The sequence below is a fragment of the Crotalus tigris genome, unplaced genomic scaffold, assembly GCF_016545835.1.
Source record: "Crotalus tigris isolate CLP2741 ecotype Arizona unplaced genomic scaffold, ASM1654583v1 scf7180000018101.4720394464:4744507, whole genome shotgun sequence".
NCBI classification, from domain to species: domain Eukaryota; kingdom Metazoa; phylum Chordata; class Lepidosauria; order Squamata; family Viperidae; genus Crotalus; species Crotalus tigris.
Window position 1 is genome coordinate 2,319,910 of NW_024096823.1, and position 16,856 is coordinate 2,336,765.

The 16,856-nt window shown below is 37.8% G+C and overlaps 1 protein-coding gene across 3 annotated transcripts in view; it reads left to right on the plus strand.

The window, feature by feature from the left end:
• Positions 1 to 15,573, plus strand: part of MOB3B (MOB kinase activator 3B) — an 89,642-nt gene extending 74,069 nt beyond the window's left edge. For all 3 annotated transcript variants that reach the window (XM_039347813.1, XM_039347814.1, XM_039347815.1), the window contains exons 3-4: positions 5,623 to 5,825; positions 11,533 to 15,573. In XM_039347813.1, the coding sequence (XP_039203747.1) occupies positions 5,623 to 5,825; positions 11,533 to 11,562 (233 nt within the window). In that variant the 3' untranslated portion in view covers positions 11,563 to 15,573. The remainder of the gene's footprint in view (positions 1 to 5,622; positions 5,826 to 11,532) is intronic.
• The last annotated feature ends 1,283 nt before the right edge of the window (positions 15,574 to 16,856 follow it).

Here is a 16,856-nt window from a genome sequence, read left to right on the forward strand (position 1 = left end):
AGAAATTTCTGGTTTAATTTGGACATAGAGACAGCTTGGAAAAGGTGGGAGGCAACATGATCACATTCCACAGCTTGAGACAATCAAAGCCATTTCTATAATCAATGAAGCATATACAGACTTTTTTGGGGGTATTATTTAGGTTTCTTGATTATCTAGAATGAATCAAAAATAACATCTCATGTTCCTCAGCCTTTTCTAAAGCTAGTTTAAACATAGGGAATCTCTTTTTCCCAGTATATAGGGCTATATATAGATATGGGGCTGTAATTTGTGTTGGATTATCCTGAGCATTATTTTGATAGTGTTTGAAATTAAGATTATAGAGTGCGGTACTGCAGGCCACTTTAGCTGACTGTGTTCAGCAGGTCAGCGGTTCAAATCTCACCGGCTCAAGGTTGACTCAGCCTTCCATCCTTCCGGGGTAGGTAAAATGAGGACCCAGATTGTTGGGGGCAATGTAAATATATATATACATTGCTTACTGGTGTACATCGCTTAGAGAGTGCTCGCACTTAAAGCGGTATATAAGTCTCATAAATAAATAAATAAAAATAAATAAATATATGTTAAAATATGTCTTACCTGTCCCAATGTCTAATGGAATAAATTGAATATTTTTGGGGTCATATGATCACCATTTGTGATCTTCCCAGCCAACTTCTGACAAGCGAAATCAATAGTGAAAGTCAGATTCACTTAACCACTGCACGATGCATTTAATAATTGCAGTGATTCATTTAAAACTGTGGCAAAAAAAATTGTTATAAAATTAGTATTTTCTTGCTTAGCAACAGAAATTGTAGTACCAGTTATGCACATGCGTAAATTGGGGAAAAAATAGTTGCCTTCAAAATGAAAGCAATCCACATGGGCCAGACAGAGACAGCCAAAGGGCCGGATATGGCCCAGGGTCCATAAAATGTCCAGGTCTGATACAAGGTGCAGCATTTCCAAGCTTGCAAATGGCAATGAGAGTAGTGGTTTAAGATTGCTATATGTAACTCTTCATTGACTGACCCTTTTCTATGTTGCTGATTTCTGAAAGATATGTATTAATTATATCTTCAAGTGAAATCAACGGTCCCTAAGCAGAGTCCATTGTGTTGTGTCCTTGCTAATCTTTCTGAATAAGAGAATAAAAGAGGTGGAATGGACCTTGGGGATCTTCTAATCCAAGCCCCTGCTCAAGCAAGAGACCCTATACCACTGATGGCAAACCTTTTAGAGACTGAGTGCCCGAACTGCAACCCAAAACCCACCTGGCACCTGTATCATCAGGTGCCAGGTGGGCATGGCCCATTGGGTGGATGTGGCCCATTGGGTGGATGTGGCCCATTGGGTGGGCGTGGCTGCAGTGATAATGGCAGACTGGGTGGGACTAAAAAGTTCAATCAATCAATTCCAACTCTGCGAGATCTCTTTTTCCCATGAGAAATTGAAATTGATTGATTCAACATTTTTTTTTTTGCACATGGCGGCAGAGGCCTAAAACGAAAAGGTTTTATAAAACCCAGCTGAAGGCCTAGGACTGGGGTGACGGTGCGCATGCCCGCAGAGAGGGCTCTGCGTGCTACCTGTGGCATGCGTGCCATAGGTTTGCCACCACGGCCCTATACCATTTCAGACAAGTGGCTGTCTCTTCTTAAAAGCCTCCAGTGATGGAGCACCCACAACTTCTGAAGGCAAGTCGTTCCCCTGGTTAATAGTTCTGGGTAATTTCTCCTTAGTTTTGGGTTGTTTCTGACATTGTATCTTTTCATGATTGTGATATAAGAGGCAGAAGGTCATTATCTGAAATAAGTCTACTCAGTAAGAAGGCTATGTTAATATACTGTATATATATATATATGTTGTTATCTACTTTCTATGAAGTATGCATTCGCACACTGGGAGAACTGTGGTGAGGTGTTTAAAGTCTAGATGTATTGGATTACCACTCCGGTACAAAATTCTGCATGTGAACTCTTGCCTGGTCAACCTAGCCTCTTCTTGCTGCTTCCCTGTTTTCCCCAAGGAACTCAGAAGTCGACTCTCTGCTGCAAAGCACAGATAATGAGTTTGTGGCTGGCCCCTTTTAGCCTTTCCACTCACTAACCAGATAGCCACTCTCACTCTTAACAACTTAATTGACCTCTTGCTCTTGCTAGTCATGTACCCGTTTTCCTGTTCCCCCTAATCAATTTCCGTCATTCAACAGAGGGAGTGAGTATTATTTCCTTGTTCCTACATGTTTTTTGCTGATATAGAAAGCCGAATGTCAGCATTGTGATCGATAACCCTGAGGTTGGCTCTCCGTGCCAGATGGGAGGGGGAGCCCCAGGGCTATTAATATGCATACTAAAGACCCCTAAACATGAATATAAGTCATGCCACAGCTCCCCTGTCTGTTGCTTTTATTAGTATTATTTTTATAAATAAAGCTTTGCTTCATTGCTTTTGTTCTAGGATCTGTTGGTCATTCTTTCTGGGCTTTTGGCTACATGAGATGGGACATACTGTACGTGCATTAGTCCAACGCAGCCTTTGGATGAAAAACTTCATTTTGGAGGCTTTGGATCACTAACTTGCTGAAATACCTAACCCAGGGGTAGGTAACCTTGGCTCTTTTATGACTCATGGACTTCAACTCCAGAATTCCTGAGCCATCCATTCTGAGGAGAAATGGAGAGGTTTCCATGCTGAGCCATGCTGGCTCAGGAATTCTGGGAGTAGAAGTCCATGAGTCATAAAAGAGCCGAGGTTGCCTACCCCTGACCTAACCTAATCTAACATTTTTATTTTTAATCATCAAAAATAGGCAAAAAAACCATCTGGCATCTTCTGGCTACATTTTTTACAGCCAATTCCAATATCCTTCTGTCCACTTAAGAAAAATTGAGCCTGAAGGCATAGCTTTGTCATAATTCCACTCCTAAATTGAGGGCAGATATCACATGATAATCCTCTCTGCTTTTCAGTATGAAGCCATGGGAACAGTCATAGAGGGATGTGAAGCTGGATGCCACCTCTGTATGAATGACACTCAGCTTTGTTTCTCTTTTCCATGTTTATCATGTCTGTTTGACTCCTTGCTGGACTGCTGCTTGGGCCACATTGCAGTCTGGATGAAATGTAACAGGCTAAAACTGAATTCAGACAAGATACATGACTTTGGTAGTTGGAGGAAATGTTATTCATATGAATGGGACTACATCTGCCTTTAACGTGGCATTTCTTCTCTTGAAGAAACTTACTCAGTTTGGGGGATTTTCTTTGTTTCAGTCTGTGCTTCAAATGTCAAATCAAGATGGAGTGCATATTTCCAATTATTACTTACTTGCCATCAGTGTCACTTTCCAGAAAGGTCAATTTTAATTACACTACCCATGAGGTGGTTATCTCCCTCTTAGATTATTATAATATATTTTGATGGAACTACCCTTCAAAAAAACACAGACATTACTGTTCGTTGGTTTCTAAAATTCTACAGGCTACCATTGCAGTCCTAGCAAAACACCTGTGTGCTCTGACATAAATCTGAAAAACAGATTCAACATTACTAACCTGAAGGAGCAACTTCTCCCATATGTATAAGTCAGGAACTAATAATACTGTTATGAATGGTGTTTGGAATTTGAATTACTAAAACAATGTATTGCTATATTACAGGGGTTTTCAAATTTGGCCCTTTTATGACTTGTGGACTTCAACTCCCAGAATTCTTTAGCCAGGCATGCTGTCCACAAGTCATAAAAGGGCCAAGTTTGAAGATCTCTGCTATATTATATGATATTATTATTATATTATATTATGCTTATATAATCTTATATTATGCTTTCTGTTTTTTAACTATATTTTATATGTATGATTTATTTTTGATGCTTCCTGTATCTGATAGTCAAATCAAATAAGAAAAAAGCAGACTGCTGTTTCAGCTCACTCATCCCTCAGGGAGCTAGTAGAGATCCTAGCGCTGTACGTTGATTGGCTAAGATTAAGATTTACCTTAGCACATTATCAGTACCTTACCTTCATTTATATTGGAGGAAAATCTATTGAAGCAGTGCCATACAGATTATATTTGTCCATCAGGAAAACAAGATAAAAACCTTGGGCCATGTAACTTCCCCTGCCTCCATATTACGCCTGTGTGAAGTGAAAGTGAAGAGAAAGTGAGAGCCAGTTTAATCTAGTGATTACGCTAGAAAGCCAGAGACCATGAGTTCAAGTCCTACCTTAGCCATGAAAGTCAGGTGGGTGACTTTGGGCCAGTCACTCACTCTCAGCCCAACCCACCACACAGGGTTGTTGTGAGGAAAAGAGGAGGAAGGTGTGTTGGATATGTTTGCCCCCTTGAATTGTTTGTATAAATAATAAAGGTGGGGTAAAAATATAGAAAAAATAAAATATTTGCTGAAGGAGGCAGTCAGGGGCATGTCATCTACAGCAGAGGTCCCCAACCTTGGCAACTTTAAGACTTATGGACTTCAACTCCCAAAATTCCTCAGCCAGCCAAGTCCACAAGTCTTAAAGTTGTCAAGGTTGGAGATTCCTGATCTACAGTGTTTACCAAGCAACATGATAGAAAATATGGTGATAAATGTAATTATAGAGATGTTGATTTACTCATGTTACTTACTCAGGGTTAGTTAAATTGCGGTGGTTTATAAACGTCAGATAAATGCAGTTTTCAGAATCTCTGTTTTAGGCTTCTGCTGTGCTGTTGCAGTAAACTCTTTTGGGTTGCTGCAGATTTTAGGAACAAAGTTGTTGTGATTGTTTGTGGTGGTTGTTGTTACTATCATTAAATTAAAATCACAAACAGAAATAACCAGTGCCCAGAAAGCTAACAGAATAGCTACCATTCTGAGAAGATTGGTTTAAGACAACAACCACTAGCAAAAATTATTATTATGCATTAAAACAGGGGTAAAAGGTATACAATATTATATGAGATAGGTGGGCATATAATTTCAGGGTGGGAGGGAGGGAGGAAGAGAGGAAATAAATTGATTCCTGAGAGAATAAATCAATATTCTTCTAGCACTGAAAAATGCAGATAGTCCTTGACTTATGACCACAGTTGAGCCCAAAGTTTCTGTTGCTAAGTGAAATATTTGTTAAGTGAGTTTTGCCCCATTTTACAGCCTTTCTTGCTATAGTTCTTAAGTGAATCACTGCAGTTGTTAAAGTTAGTAACATGGTTGTTAAGTGAACTGGCTTCTTCATTGACTTTGCTTGTTAGAAGATTACAAAAGTTGATCACATGACCCCCTGGGACACTGCAACCGTCATAAATATGAGTCAGTTGCCAAGCGTCTTTTAGATCACATGACCATGGGGATGCTGCACTGGTCATAAGTGTGAAAAACAGTCGTAAGTGTGAAAAACAGTCATGAATGACTTTTTTCAGTGCCATTGTAATTTCAAAAGGCCACTAAATGAACTTGTAAGTTGAGGACTACCTGTATTACATTGTAGATATTGTTTCAGCTTTTGTGAGAAAAGAATTGAACAACCAGTGCATTCACTTGGAAAAATCTTGGGGACATATATGCTCAGCTTCATTAGTAGAAACATCTTGAAAAACTTTATACTTTCAGCTCACAAAAATGTCAATCATCTCTTCTCTATTCACAGGTGTACCATTCCCCAAAAACTTCCTCCAGATCTGCAAAAAGATCCTGTGCAGGCTATTTAGGGTGTTTGTCCACGTTTACATTCATCACTTTGACCGCATCATTATCATGGGGGCTGAGGCCCACGTCAATACCTGTTACAAGCACTTTTATTATTTTGTCACAGAGCTCAACCTCATAGATCGTAAAGAACTAGAACCTTTGGTAAGTATTTGATTTCTGTCCAGGTGTTAAAAAAAAATCTCAGAGTTTTGTTTTTCTTCATTATATTTATCTGATTCTTCTGTTCAAATTTTATGTGTGTGTGTTCACACACTCTCTAATAAGAAAAAAAAATCATACAGTTTGGAAAGATTTTTAAATTGTCTTGTGCAAGTTTTGATAATATGAAAAGAATCAGATTTGTTACTGGCTGTGTTAAAAAAAACTGTTGTGTGGGTCTAAATAATTTTTGCAATATTTATTTATATTTTTTCTTTTGGTTTTGTCAAACTCATCCTGGCCTCTGGACTATACATTGTGATACAATTCTTTACACTATGGGTGGTCTCTGATGTTACAAATTCACAACTAAGACAATTATCTAAATTGCAGCAAATTATCATCCTTAAAGGATTCCAGACAGCAAAACTGATAGGACTTCCAGCTGGTAGAGAGCTTTGCAGTGAGAACAAGTTCCTGGACTAGACAGATCAATTATCTTTCACAGTATAAAGTAATTTTATATTTGACGGAGCTTATACAAATTCGCTACCTAACATAACAGGCTGAAGTATTTTAAGCTTCCGTAATTCTTTATTTGGCTCTTGTTTTTCTGTTGCCTCATGTTTGTTTAGCAGAATGTACAGATAGTTCTCGACTTACGACCACAATTGAGCTCAAATTTCTGTTGCTAAATGATATATTTCTTAAGTGAATTTTGCCCCATTTTTATGACCTTTCTTGTCATAATTGTTAAGTGAATCACTGCAGTAACGTGGTTGTTAAGTGACTCTGGTGTCCCCATTGACTTTGCTTGTGAGAAGATCGCAAAAGGTGATCACATGAGCCTGGGACAATGCAACGGTCATAAATATGAGTCAGTTGCCAAGCGGCCAAATTTTGATCACGTGACCATGGCGATGCTGCAACAGTTATAAGTGTGAAAAATGGTCATAAGTCACTTTTTCCAGTGCTGTTGTAACTTTGAACAGTCACTAAATGACTGTTGTAAGTGGAGGACTACCTATACTGGGCCTGTACAAGCTTTTTGCATCAAGTGATAAAATTAATGTGATCTCATCACTTCCCCTTGTTAACTCTGGATACTTTCTGTTAATATTCTTAGGATCCTTTTTATACCTCTTTGACTAAATTTAATTCGCTGTGGAATTGGCAGTCCTTTCAGAACTGAGCTGATTGTGTTAAGTCAAATAATTTATTTTATGTTCAAATTCAAGAAAAATCAGTGTTTCTTATATATAGTGTAAAAAAAATTCTGCACATCATCTTACTGAAATATGGTGCAAACAGAAGAAATTCCCCTCGTGTGAGTTTAGCTTTCAATTTTAGCTTTCAATGCAATCAGCATTAACTTGCATGTTGTATTCTGTAGATTGCATTAGATTAAAGGTTGCTTGGTTATCTGTAATTACTGTAATTTAAGTCATATTTGCAGAACAGATGTGAAACAAGAAGTAATTGGAAAGCAGACTCTTACTTTGTGGCCAGACTATTTGAGCAGTTAACTTCATATGTTTGATGAAGGAAAAACTTTAAACAATATCCCCTTGTTTGTGGATATTATATCATTCCAGAGAGCCTGAGAATGTAAACTGAAAATGTGTGCACTCAGTCCGTACTTTGAAACTTTACATTTGCATCTGAAAGCTCAGGCAAACATTTGGGCCTGAGAATTTCAGGGTTTATTTTATTTGTAACCTACTTTTGTCATCTGGCAAATAATCACTTTATCATGTACAATGATAGAACTGCCATCTTAGTAGATTAGGATAATGTGTTGGACACTGCATCTGGACTTGCTATTTGATCTAATATTATTTCCTACTCCCTGCTGACCTATTGGCCTACTATTATTAGGGTCTCTCTAAGTTCTTTCTTCAGGGAAATACACTTATAGCAGGGGTCTTCAAATTTGGCCCTTTTATGACTTGTGGACTTCAACTCCCAGCACCCTGGCTGAGGAATTCTGGGAGTTGAAGTCCAGAAGTCATAAAAGGGCTACGTTTGAAGACCCCTGACTTACAAACATTCCAATGATTTAAGAATTATACCTCAAGCTTCTCATCATGTTTAAAATATGCACATACAGGTAGTTCCCAACTTAAAACCATTTGTTTAATGATCATCGAAGTTACAATGGCATTGAAAAAAAGTGTCTTATGATCATTTTTTATTCTTACAACTGTTGCAGCATCCCCATGGTCATGTGATCACAATTTGGCCGCTTGGCAACTGGCATGTATTTATGACAGTTGCAATGTCCAGGGTCATGTGACCACCTTTTGTAACCTTCTGACAAGCAAAGTTAATGGGGAAGGCAGATTCACTTAACAACCGTGTTACTAACATAATTGCAGTGATTCACTTAACAACTGTGGGAAGAAGGGTTGTAAAATGGGGCAAAATTCACTTAGCAACTATCTCAGTAACAGAAATTTTGGGCTCAATTATGGTTGTAAGTCAAGGATTACCTGTATACCAATTGAGTAGCAGAAGGTATTTAGGACCCACAGTAACTGTTGTGCAAGGAATGCAGTGACTTGAAACTAAGGGCAGGCAGCATTTCAAGGGGCGATTTTCTGTTGAAAAAAACAAAAGGAAGAAAAGGTGTTGAATTAAGATTTGAAGATCAGATGTATGTTTCTTGCTTTGTAACTTTTTACGCTAATTACTATATTTCAAAATTTATTATAGCTTTGTGACATTCGATTGGCTTAGAGTTGCCATTACATAGTTACATTAAAACATTCCATATCGTTTATTGCTAGAATGAAAACGATATGAAATATTTTGTGATTGCAGGGGGAAACAACCAAGGCACGGAGTGGGTTTTTGGTGACATGGTAGAGGAAATTTGAAACATAATCTTCAGAATCACTAACCAGTTCTGCAAAGCAACCTACATAGTGTTGCAATTAAAGAGCATTAGTAGTATTGCGAGAACGTCCCTGACTCAAGTTTTAGTTTAGTCATAACGTCTGTAATGATTGGGCCTGAGAATTTCAGTATTTATTTTATTTATAGCCTACTTTTTGTTGTCTGGCAGGTAATCACTTTACCACGTACAATGATAGAGCTGTAATGAATGTGAAAGTAATTCTGAAATACAAAAATGAGCAAATTCTTTATCTTTCAGTTGATCTACAATATCTTCCAAATGCTTTGAAGATTTAGAAGGCAGCTTATAGAAATAGAATTATTTCTATATAATTATTTCTGTTTAATTATATGGAAATAATTTCTATAGAATTCTATAGAATTATTTCTGTATCATTTGTAACTGAAAGAGATCATGGGAGAACTATAATTTAAACTTCCTTTCCTTTTGGTCATGAGAGATAATAGTTCCCATTCCTGCTATATGTTCTTGACCATGGCAAAAAGATTTGCAACCCGGTACAGGTTGTCCTCAACTTACAACCACAATTGAACCCAAAATTACTCTTGCTTTGCCCCATTTTAGGACCTTTTTTGCCTCAGTTGTTAAGTGAATCACTACAGTTGATAAGTTAGTAACCTGGTTGTTAAGTGAATCTGGCTTCCCCCATTGACGTTGCTTGTCAGAAGGTCACCAAAGGTGATCACATGACCTTGAGACACAGCAATGGTCATAAATATGAACCAGTTGCCCAGCATCTGAATTTTGATCACATTTTGATGCTGCAAAGGTCATAACTGTGAAAAATGAACATAAGTCATTTTTTTCAATGCCATTGTAACTTTGAATGATCACTAAATCAACGTTGAGGACTACCTGTACTCTGTTAAATATATTCTGTTGACATCTTTTCAACAAGCAATATTTTGGGTTGGAGCTATCTTGTCCTATGGTTTGTATGGAGACTTGCCTCTGTTCTCCATGAAGCCTCTGTTGTAGCATTCCAGGCATTAAAAATAAGCATCAGTTCAGTTTCTAAACAATATCTAACTAAAGTGAAACATTTAGCATTTCTCCATTAATGTTTACTAAAGCATTTGTTCATTTCTCTGCATTGTTAAAAGCTTGGACTTACTGTTACAAAAAAAAAAAAGCCAGCAGTCTAGATTTCATAATAAATGGGCTAACTATTAAGTTGATGTTCTGCAGTACAGTACTAGACCTTGAAATGTGAGGGTGGGCAGGCTAATAAATAGCTTTGTGTCTGTAGCCAAGACATTAATCTGTTGTTTGGCCTTTATAGGCACTAAATTGTTTAGAGAAGGAGGGGGAAAAAATCTGCTTTGGTTTTGGAATTACAAACATTTGCAAGCCTACACAATCTTTTCATTTCAGCCTCTGTAGCCCAAACTATTACATTCTCCCTCTTTTGCCTATTTGCCATTCAGATATAGTCCTAATTTTGGATGAAGTAGAATTGGGTTAGAAATCAAAAGGATCGGGTTTTAAGATAAGTATTTAATTTGTAGGCCAAGCACTTCAGTGATGACCACACAAATGAATACATATGGATATATACCATATCACAGCAAACCTTTCAAATATGCGATATATCAGCAGGCCATTCTGTGGCAAGAACAGGGAGTCTTATTTTGTCAGTATGCAAAATCTACAACATAGAAGAAGTAATTATGTACAGACACTCAGCCCTAATCATCCATCTGTATTTTTCCCGCCTTCTGGAATTCCCCAGTTTTTTTCTCTTGACTAAAAATGCCTGTTTGCTGGGAATGGAGTGGAAGGGAAGATCAGCTTGGAAATCAATTGCAAGCCAAAAGATGGGATTGTCCTTCCTCCAACCGATATCTTCCGTCCAAATCACAATTATCCCCAAAATAAATTGGGAACCCACCCTGAAGGGTCAAGGTTTATACTATAATACTAATGTTTCAGTTTAGGTAATCTAGAGCAGAGGTCCCCAACCTTTTGGACACCAGGGACCAGTGCCATGGAAAAAGGATTTTCCATGGCTTTGAATACTGCCTGCATCCCGAGGATGGAGCTTTGCTTATTTGTGCAAAGCTGTGGACCAGTGCCGATCCACGGAGCGGCTGTTGGGGACCCATGCTCTAGAGACACATGTACACACCAGCTCCAGTCTCCACTTCTCTTTCTTTTGATGGAACATATCAGTTAGCTACTTATCAGGAAGTCCAACAAGATCCAGAAATTCTTGTTCCATCTATAATGATTGTGAAAACTTACACCTTCTAAAAATTCCATTGGGAAACAGGTGGCAGTGGCGGGCGGGGAAGGGGAGCCTTGCTCATTCCCAAGTGTTTATATGTTCTTATATGGGAAGGAGGATTTTGCAGTTCAGAGAAAACTGAACTAAGAGAGAAGCAACCTAGAACTAAGGAAAAAATTCCTGACAGTAACCATCAACCAGTGGAAGAGTTTGCCTTCAGAAGTTGTGGGTGCCCCAACACTGGAGACTTTCAAGAAGAGGCTGGACAACCATTTCTCTAAAATGGTATAGGGCTTCCTCCTTGAGCAGGGGATTGGACTAGAAGACCTCCGAGGCCCCTTCCAACTCTGTTTTGCTGTATTCAGAGTTTTTAGGCAAAGTGTCTTCCGGAATAAATGATGACCTTTCATGCCTATTAAGGGGAACAAACAGGAATGAAAATTTGGGAAATTTACCAAAAGAAGCCTGCAGTGGAATTTGAAGAGAAAAGTAGAAGAGTGTATGGACTTATTGTCTATTACATTGATGGGTATTTATTTTTTGTATGTTCCTTTATTTTCCAGAAAGAGATGACAACCCGGATGTGTCACTGAAGAACAGTGGAGGAGGGGAAAAGAAAAGAAGCAGCAATATCCGGCTAACTGAAGAAGAGCTAGAAGATATATTAGTCCTGTGTAGGCCAGGGCTTGCCTTCTTATTCTTAAACAGCAGGAAAGTTTGAAATAGAAGACTATTGCTTTCACCTGGCACCAATAAGTACATTAACCTAAACACGCTGCTAGGTATTCCTCTGGAACATTGTGGATAACCTGTAAAGGAAGAAAGACAGAAAAAAAGCTTCTTTTTTGCGTAGACCCTGAATGATTGAGGAATTCCAAATCAATTCCAACTGTCTGTTTTTATAACTTTACTACAGTTGTGCTTTTAACCCTCATTTTGATTACTGACCTTAAGTCACTAAACTGTGATTGCATTATTGCGCAGGCAGTCTCTATGAAAAGTCTTAGCGATAGTGTATTCCTTTTCATTTCTTTAAATAGGGATAGAAAACAAGTTACTTGGCACTTAAAAATGTTGAATGTGTATTTGATCAAGGCCTGAAACATCTCTTTTAGAATAGGCAGGAAAAAAGCTAATGACCTAATTGAATGGACAAAATGTTTTTCCATTTATAACTGGTATGGCTGCTTCCCCAGATAGTGGCTTTTGAAATCCCTCCAATTGTCCATATGCATCTCATTGGTTTTCTTTACACTGTCTACACAGACTGCCGTAAGAGGTCATCAGTTGGCATCTTAGCAGCAAGAACAACACTGCTGAAGTCCTTGGGATCACTAATAAAAAACGATCCCTTTGTCAGTGAGTTCTATCAAAACTGGCTGCTGATGTAAAGTACACATCTGTTTTCCAGGCACACATAATATAAAAAGTCATGTTCTATTTCTGCATAGAATATAGGGATTGATGACTGGGGCAAAAATCCATTGATGTGTAGGCCAAACAACATGTATCCTTATTTGGAAAAAGAAGTGATTTGCATCTCTGCCCAAATATATTTGTGTGCACAGAAAGAAGGGGGAAGACTGCTCAGGGAGAAACTGGAAGAGAAAAACCTCCATGTGGTGGGATAGGGCAGATAGTACAAGCAATAAAAAGTCCCATCTGTTGACCCAAAAAGCATCTACTTAGATTCATTTCCTAGACTTATTGAAACTAGAGTAACTGCAGGACTCTTCAGAGTGCTAAGTCCAATGTGCAAATACGGAGTAAGTATAAATTAAAGTAAAACCACTATATTCTGCTGATAATGTATTTCATATTGTGACCATATCTATGCAGCTTTTTAGGCTGTCTTTTATGTTTTTCATCATTTCCTGGTAAATACACTGAACTACCATTGTGCCTCAATTAATATGTCTTTTACTCAATTGATTTTCTTTTTGACAATTATTATACTTATCCAGAAATTGATGAACTTGTGTGATTATGCTACTGGTTATAAATGGTGTAAATCCAGAGCTGGTGTGAAGAACATGTGCAGTTAAGATGTTTTTTAAAACATTGGAACTGTAGAACACTTTCTTGGAGATTATTCATAATCAGTGCACTTGTAGTCTCTAGTCTTATGAATTGTACATACAGATAATTGGAATACACACACATACAAACACAGTAAGTGCTACTCATTGCTTCCTAGTCATTTCTAGGTTTTTTTCCTTAATTTGAAAAACAAACACATTGTTAAGCAAAAACGATTAGGGGTAAGTAGCAAATTGTCTAATGGGAAATTCCAATGAAATTAATATTGGTGACTTCAGTGAACTGCTAAAGAAGTATCCATAACTAAATCATTAATGAGCTTTTTCTGATGAAGTTTTAACACACAATTAAGGTAAGAATACAAGGGGAACAATAGTGTGTATTTGTGTGGTCCATTTCTTCAAATTTAATGATACAATTTTAGAATTAGCTCTAGAATCTAGAGTTTATATGTCTTCTTTCAGGCCTTGACATTTTTGCTGACCCTATGCTACCTGTTCTTCCTGAGCTGTTCCAAAATCACTAATACAAACATAATGCAACATAAGATTTAAAAAATGTAGGTACATTATTTGAGTGTATAAGTCACACAGAATGATATAATTGAATGATAATGGTGATGATATGTAAGAATTTGTAAGAATTTATTTTTGATATTGCTATGTTCTTATTCCTACAAGAAGTTAGCACCAACTTTAACATAAGGTAATTTATATCAAATTACAAATTCTAGCATTTGGGACTGGTTTGTTATAGTTATATTTCTTAAATTAATTTAAGATACAAACTAAACTGCCTAAAAGTCAAGGAAATTTTATCTCGAGTGCCACTTGCTTGCTCAGCTGCAAAGAATAAATGAACTGCCTTAGATGCTAGTTTAAATGGGTTCTTTTTTTGCTTGTTTGTCATGTAACTTTTTGTGTCTTCCTTTATATCCATTTTTTATTTCAAATTCTGAAATCACAGAAGAGATTGGATATTTCTTCTTCTCTCTGCTGTAATGTCACAGATCAGTTTCCCTGGGATGAGTCCAGAAGAGAAATGTATAGCAAGGGTGGTCCCACTCTATTATTCTATGTGGTTTTTTTTTCTAAAACAGGAAGACAAACATATCCAGTCTTTCTAATACTTGGGTTTGTTTGTTTTGCTATATTAAGAACTTGTAAATTGAATACCACGGGGGTTTCTTCTCCTTATCTGAGACTTAACAATAATTTAATAATAATTTCAGCAGATTATTTTGAAGAAAGCAACAAGAACTAAAATATATAGATCAGAACCACATTCTGTTTGATGGAGGAATAGGGTGATTACAGTTAAATGATGCAGTATCACCCATAACCAACAGATCTGTGTTAATCTGCCTTGCATGCAGTGACCCATCTCTAAATCCTTATTCAAAAAGAACAAAGAACACAGTTTGACTTTTGTAATTTAAAGAGACAGAGAATACATTTGTTTGAAACTGGAACTATATTTTCAAATAAAACAAAAATCACTCACCCCAATAGTTCAGAGCTTCGCCTGTCCTGCACAGAGTTGAGATAAAACTGATGAATCTCATCTGAGTGATCTAAACCAGTGTTTCCCAAACTTGACAATTTTAAGGCATGTGGACTTCAACTCCCAGAATTCCACAGCCAGCGTTGCTGGCTGTGGAATTCTGGGAGTTGAAGTCCTCATGCCTTAAAATTGTCAAGTTTGGGAAACACTGATCTAAACTAAGCTAAATTTAACGGCTGTCATCCTCAGACAATGTTGCATTACAATTGCCAAAAGAACCATACTTTGGGGAGATGCTGTCCAAACGCTTGAGGGTACCAGATGTGGACACAGCTAATATGGAAGAAAACAATCCAACAGATGACATAATTTAGTGAAAACTAGTTAAGAGCTAACAATCATAGTCAGTGAAGAAGGGTGCAAACATGAGCAACAGGCTGGATTTATTATTTATATAAACCTAGTGAATCATACATGATATTTGAGATCAGCCTAACATTGATTGCACACATTTCCAGCAAAAGATTCTGTCCACATAAAGTATTAAAGAGGAAAGAAAGTGCTTCATCAAAATTAGCTGAAGTGTAAAACATGAAGTTATTTTGAAATATCAAATACAGACAAATATGTAGTATTTATAGTCCTAACTACCTTGTAAGTATAGCTCAACAAAACTAAAAATACAGTTTCTTTTCTGTAGTTCAAATATTTCTATTTTGAAAGAAACTCCATTTTATACTATAACAAGTTTTTTAAAATGCAGTTATGGTTTTTGTCTGATCCAGGATTTGGTTGGGGGGGGGGAGAGATTTCCCAGCTACTTAGGAGAGAACCTGTAAATTTATTTCCAAGTGGTTAAGGTAAACTGTTGTTTTCAGTATTGCATAGTTAAGATTTTTTTTTATTTTGGCTACAGAAATTGAATTCAGAATTATAGGCCTTAGAAATGTCAAAGCCAATACATTTATAGAACAAGTTATATGTATGTGATTTAAATTAAAAAATCAGCTGTTTGATGAGATTGTGTCAGTGAAATAAAATGAGTTTTGCAAACAGGTTAATAATGTTTGTAATATTGCATTGTTCCTGATTCATGCTTTTAATATATGCACCCAAGTGATGTAAGGGATAATGAAGAGGGTAATAAATGAGTGTTATGTAATCAAGTATGATGGTATAGTCCAGTGGTGGCGAACCTATGGCATGAGTGCCAGGTGGCGGCATTCGGAGCCCTCTCTGTGGGCTAATGTGCCGTTGCCCCAGCCTTGCCTCCCATGACCCCCTCCTCACCAGTAGCCCTCCTGGAGAAGAGTCACCCCCGAGTCTGGCCCATGCGGAGCAGTGCAGCCAAGGACATGGCAGCCAGGCAGCGTAGACAAGACTTTGCCCTCATGCCCCATCACGCACAATTGCTGCGGGGCACGGGCAGAGGGCATTGCTGCCATGGCGCTGCTGGTCGATCTGCGGTGGGCCCTGGGGGCGATGAGTTGCCCTGCGGGCAGGTGGGGCGGGGCGAAGGGTGGAGCAGGGGCGGGGCCAGTTTTGAGGCACTCAGTCTCTAAAAGGTTCGCCATCACTGGTATAGTTTGTAAATGGATAAGGGCCCCCTGGGCCTTCAAAATGGTGCCATCAACTTTAGATGTTGAGGGAGCCCTCAAGATATTTCCTCCCTTGGCAAAACCCCCAACTGGATTAGCTAGAAGCCTCTGGAAACATAGTCATCAAATAATTGGCTTTCCAGTAAATTCTTCAAATTGTGGCCTAGTTAAGCATTGTTTTTATCTTTTATTTTTCCCTTCTCTATTTCCATTTTCATTTAAATGTTTGCTTACCTCATAATTTGTTTTTCCTTAGTTTCAGTTCCATTATACTTCATCATTATTCCTTTCTGATCTTGCCATGTTTGCTAGATTTTTAGTCTGCTTCCTTTTTCAAACTGCCCATATGCGAGATATTAATAGTCTACAGCTTTGTCTAAGAACTTATGACCTACTGCAGGTTTTGAGGCTTTCTCACTTGGGGCTTTGCTTATAGATAGAACTCCCTAGAACTGATCTACAGGCCAAAAGATCCAGTGGGCACCAGTTATCAAATGGGGGAAGGGGCTTCTTGCCTGTTTTAATTAGTCTGTACATACGTTTTAAGTCAATATTGTAATGTTTTATTAAACTGACAACTTTAATGTGATTTATGCTTAGTAACTGATAGGAAGATACAAATGTATTCTCTTGTAGCAAGGAACAAGGATCGTGCTACATTATGAAACAGCCCTATTATCCATGATTTATAATGACCACAGTTCTTTCATTAACAGCTTCGCCATGTACTATGGTTAATCAGTTTT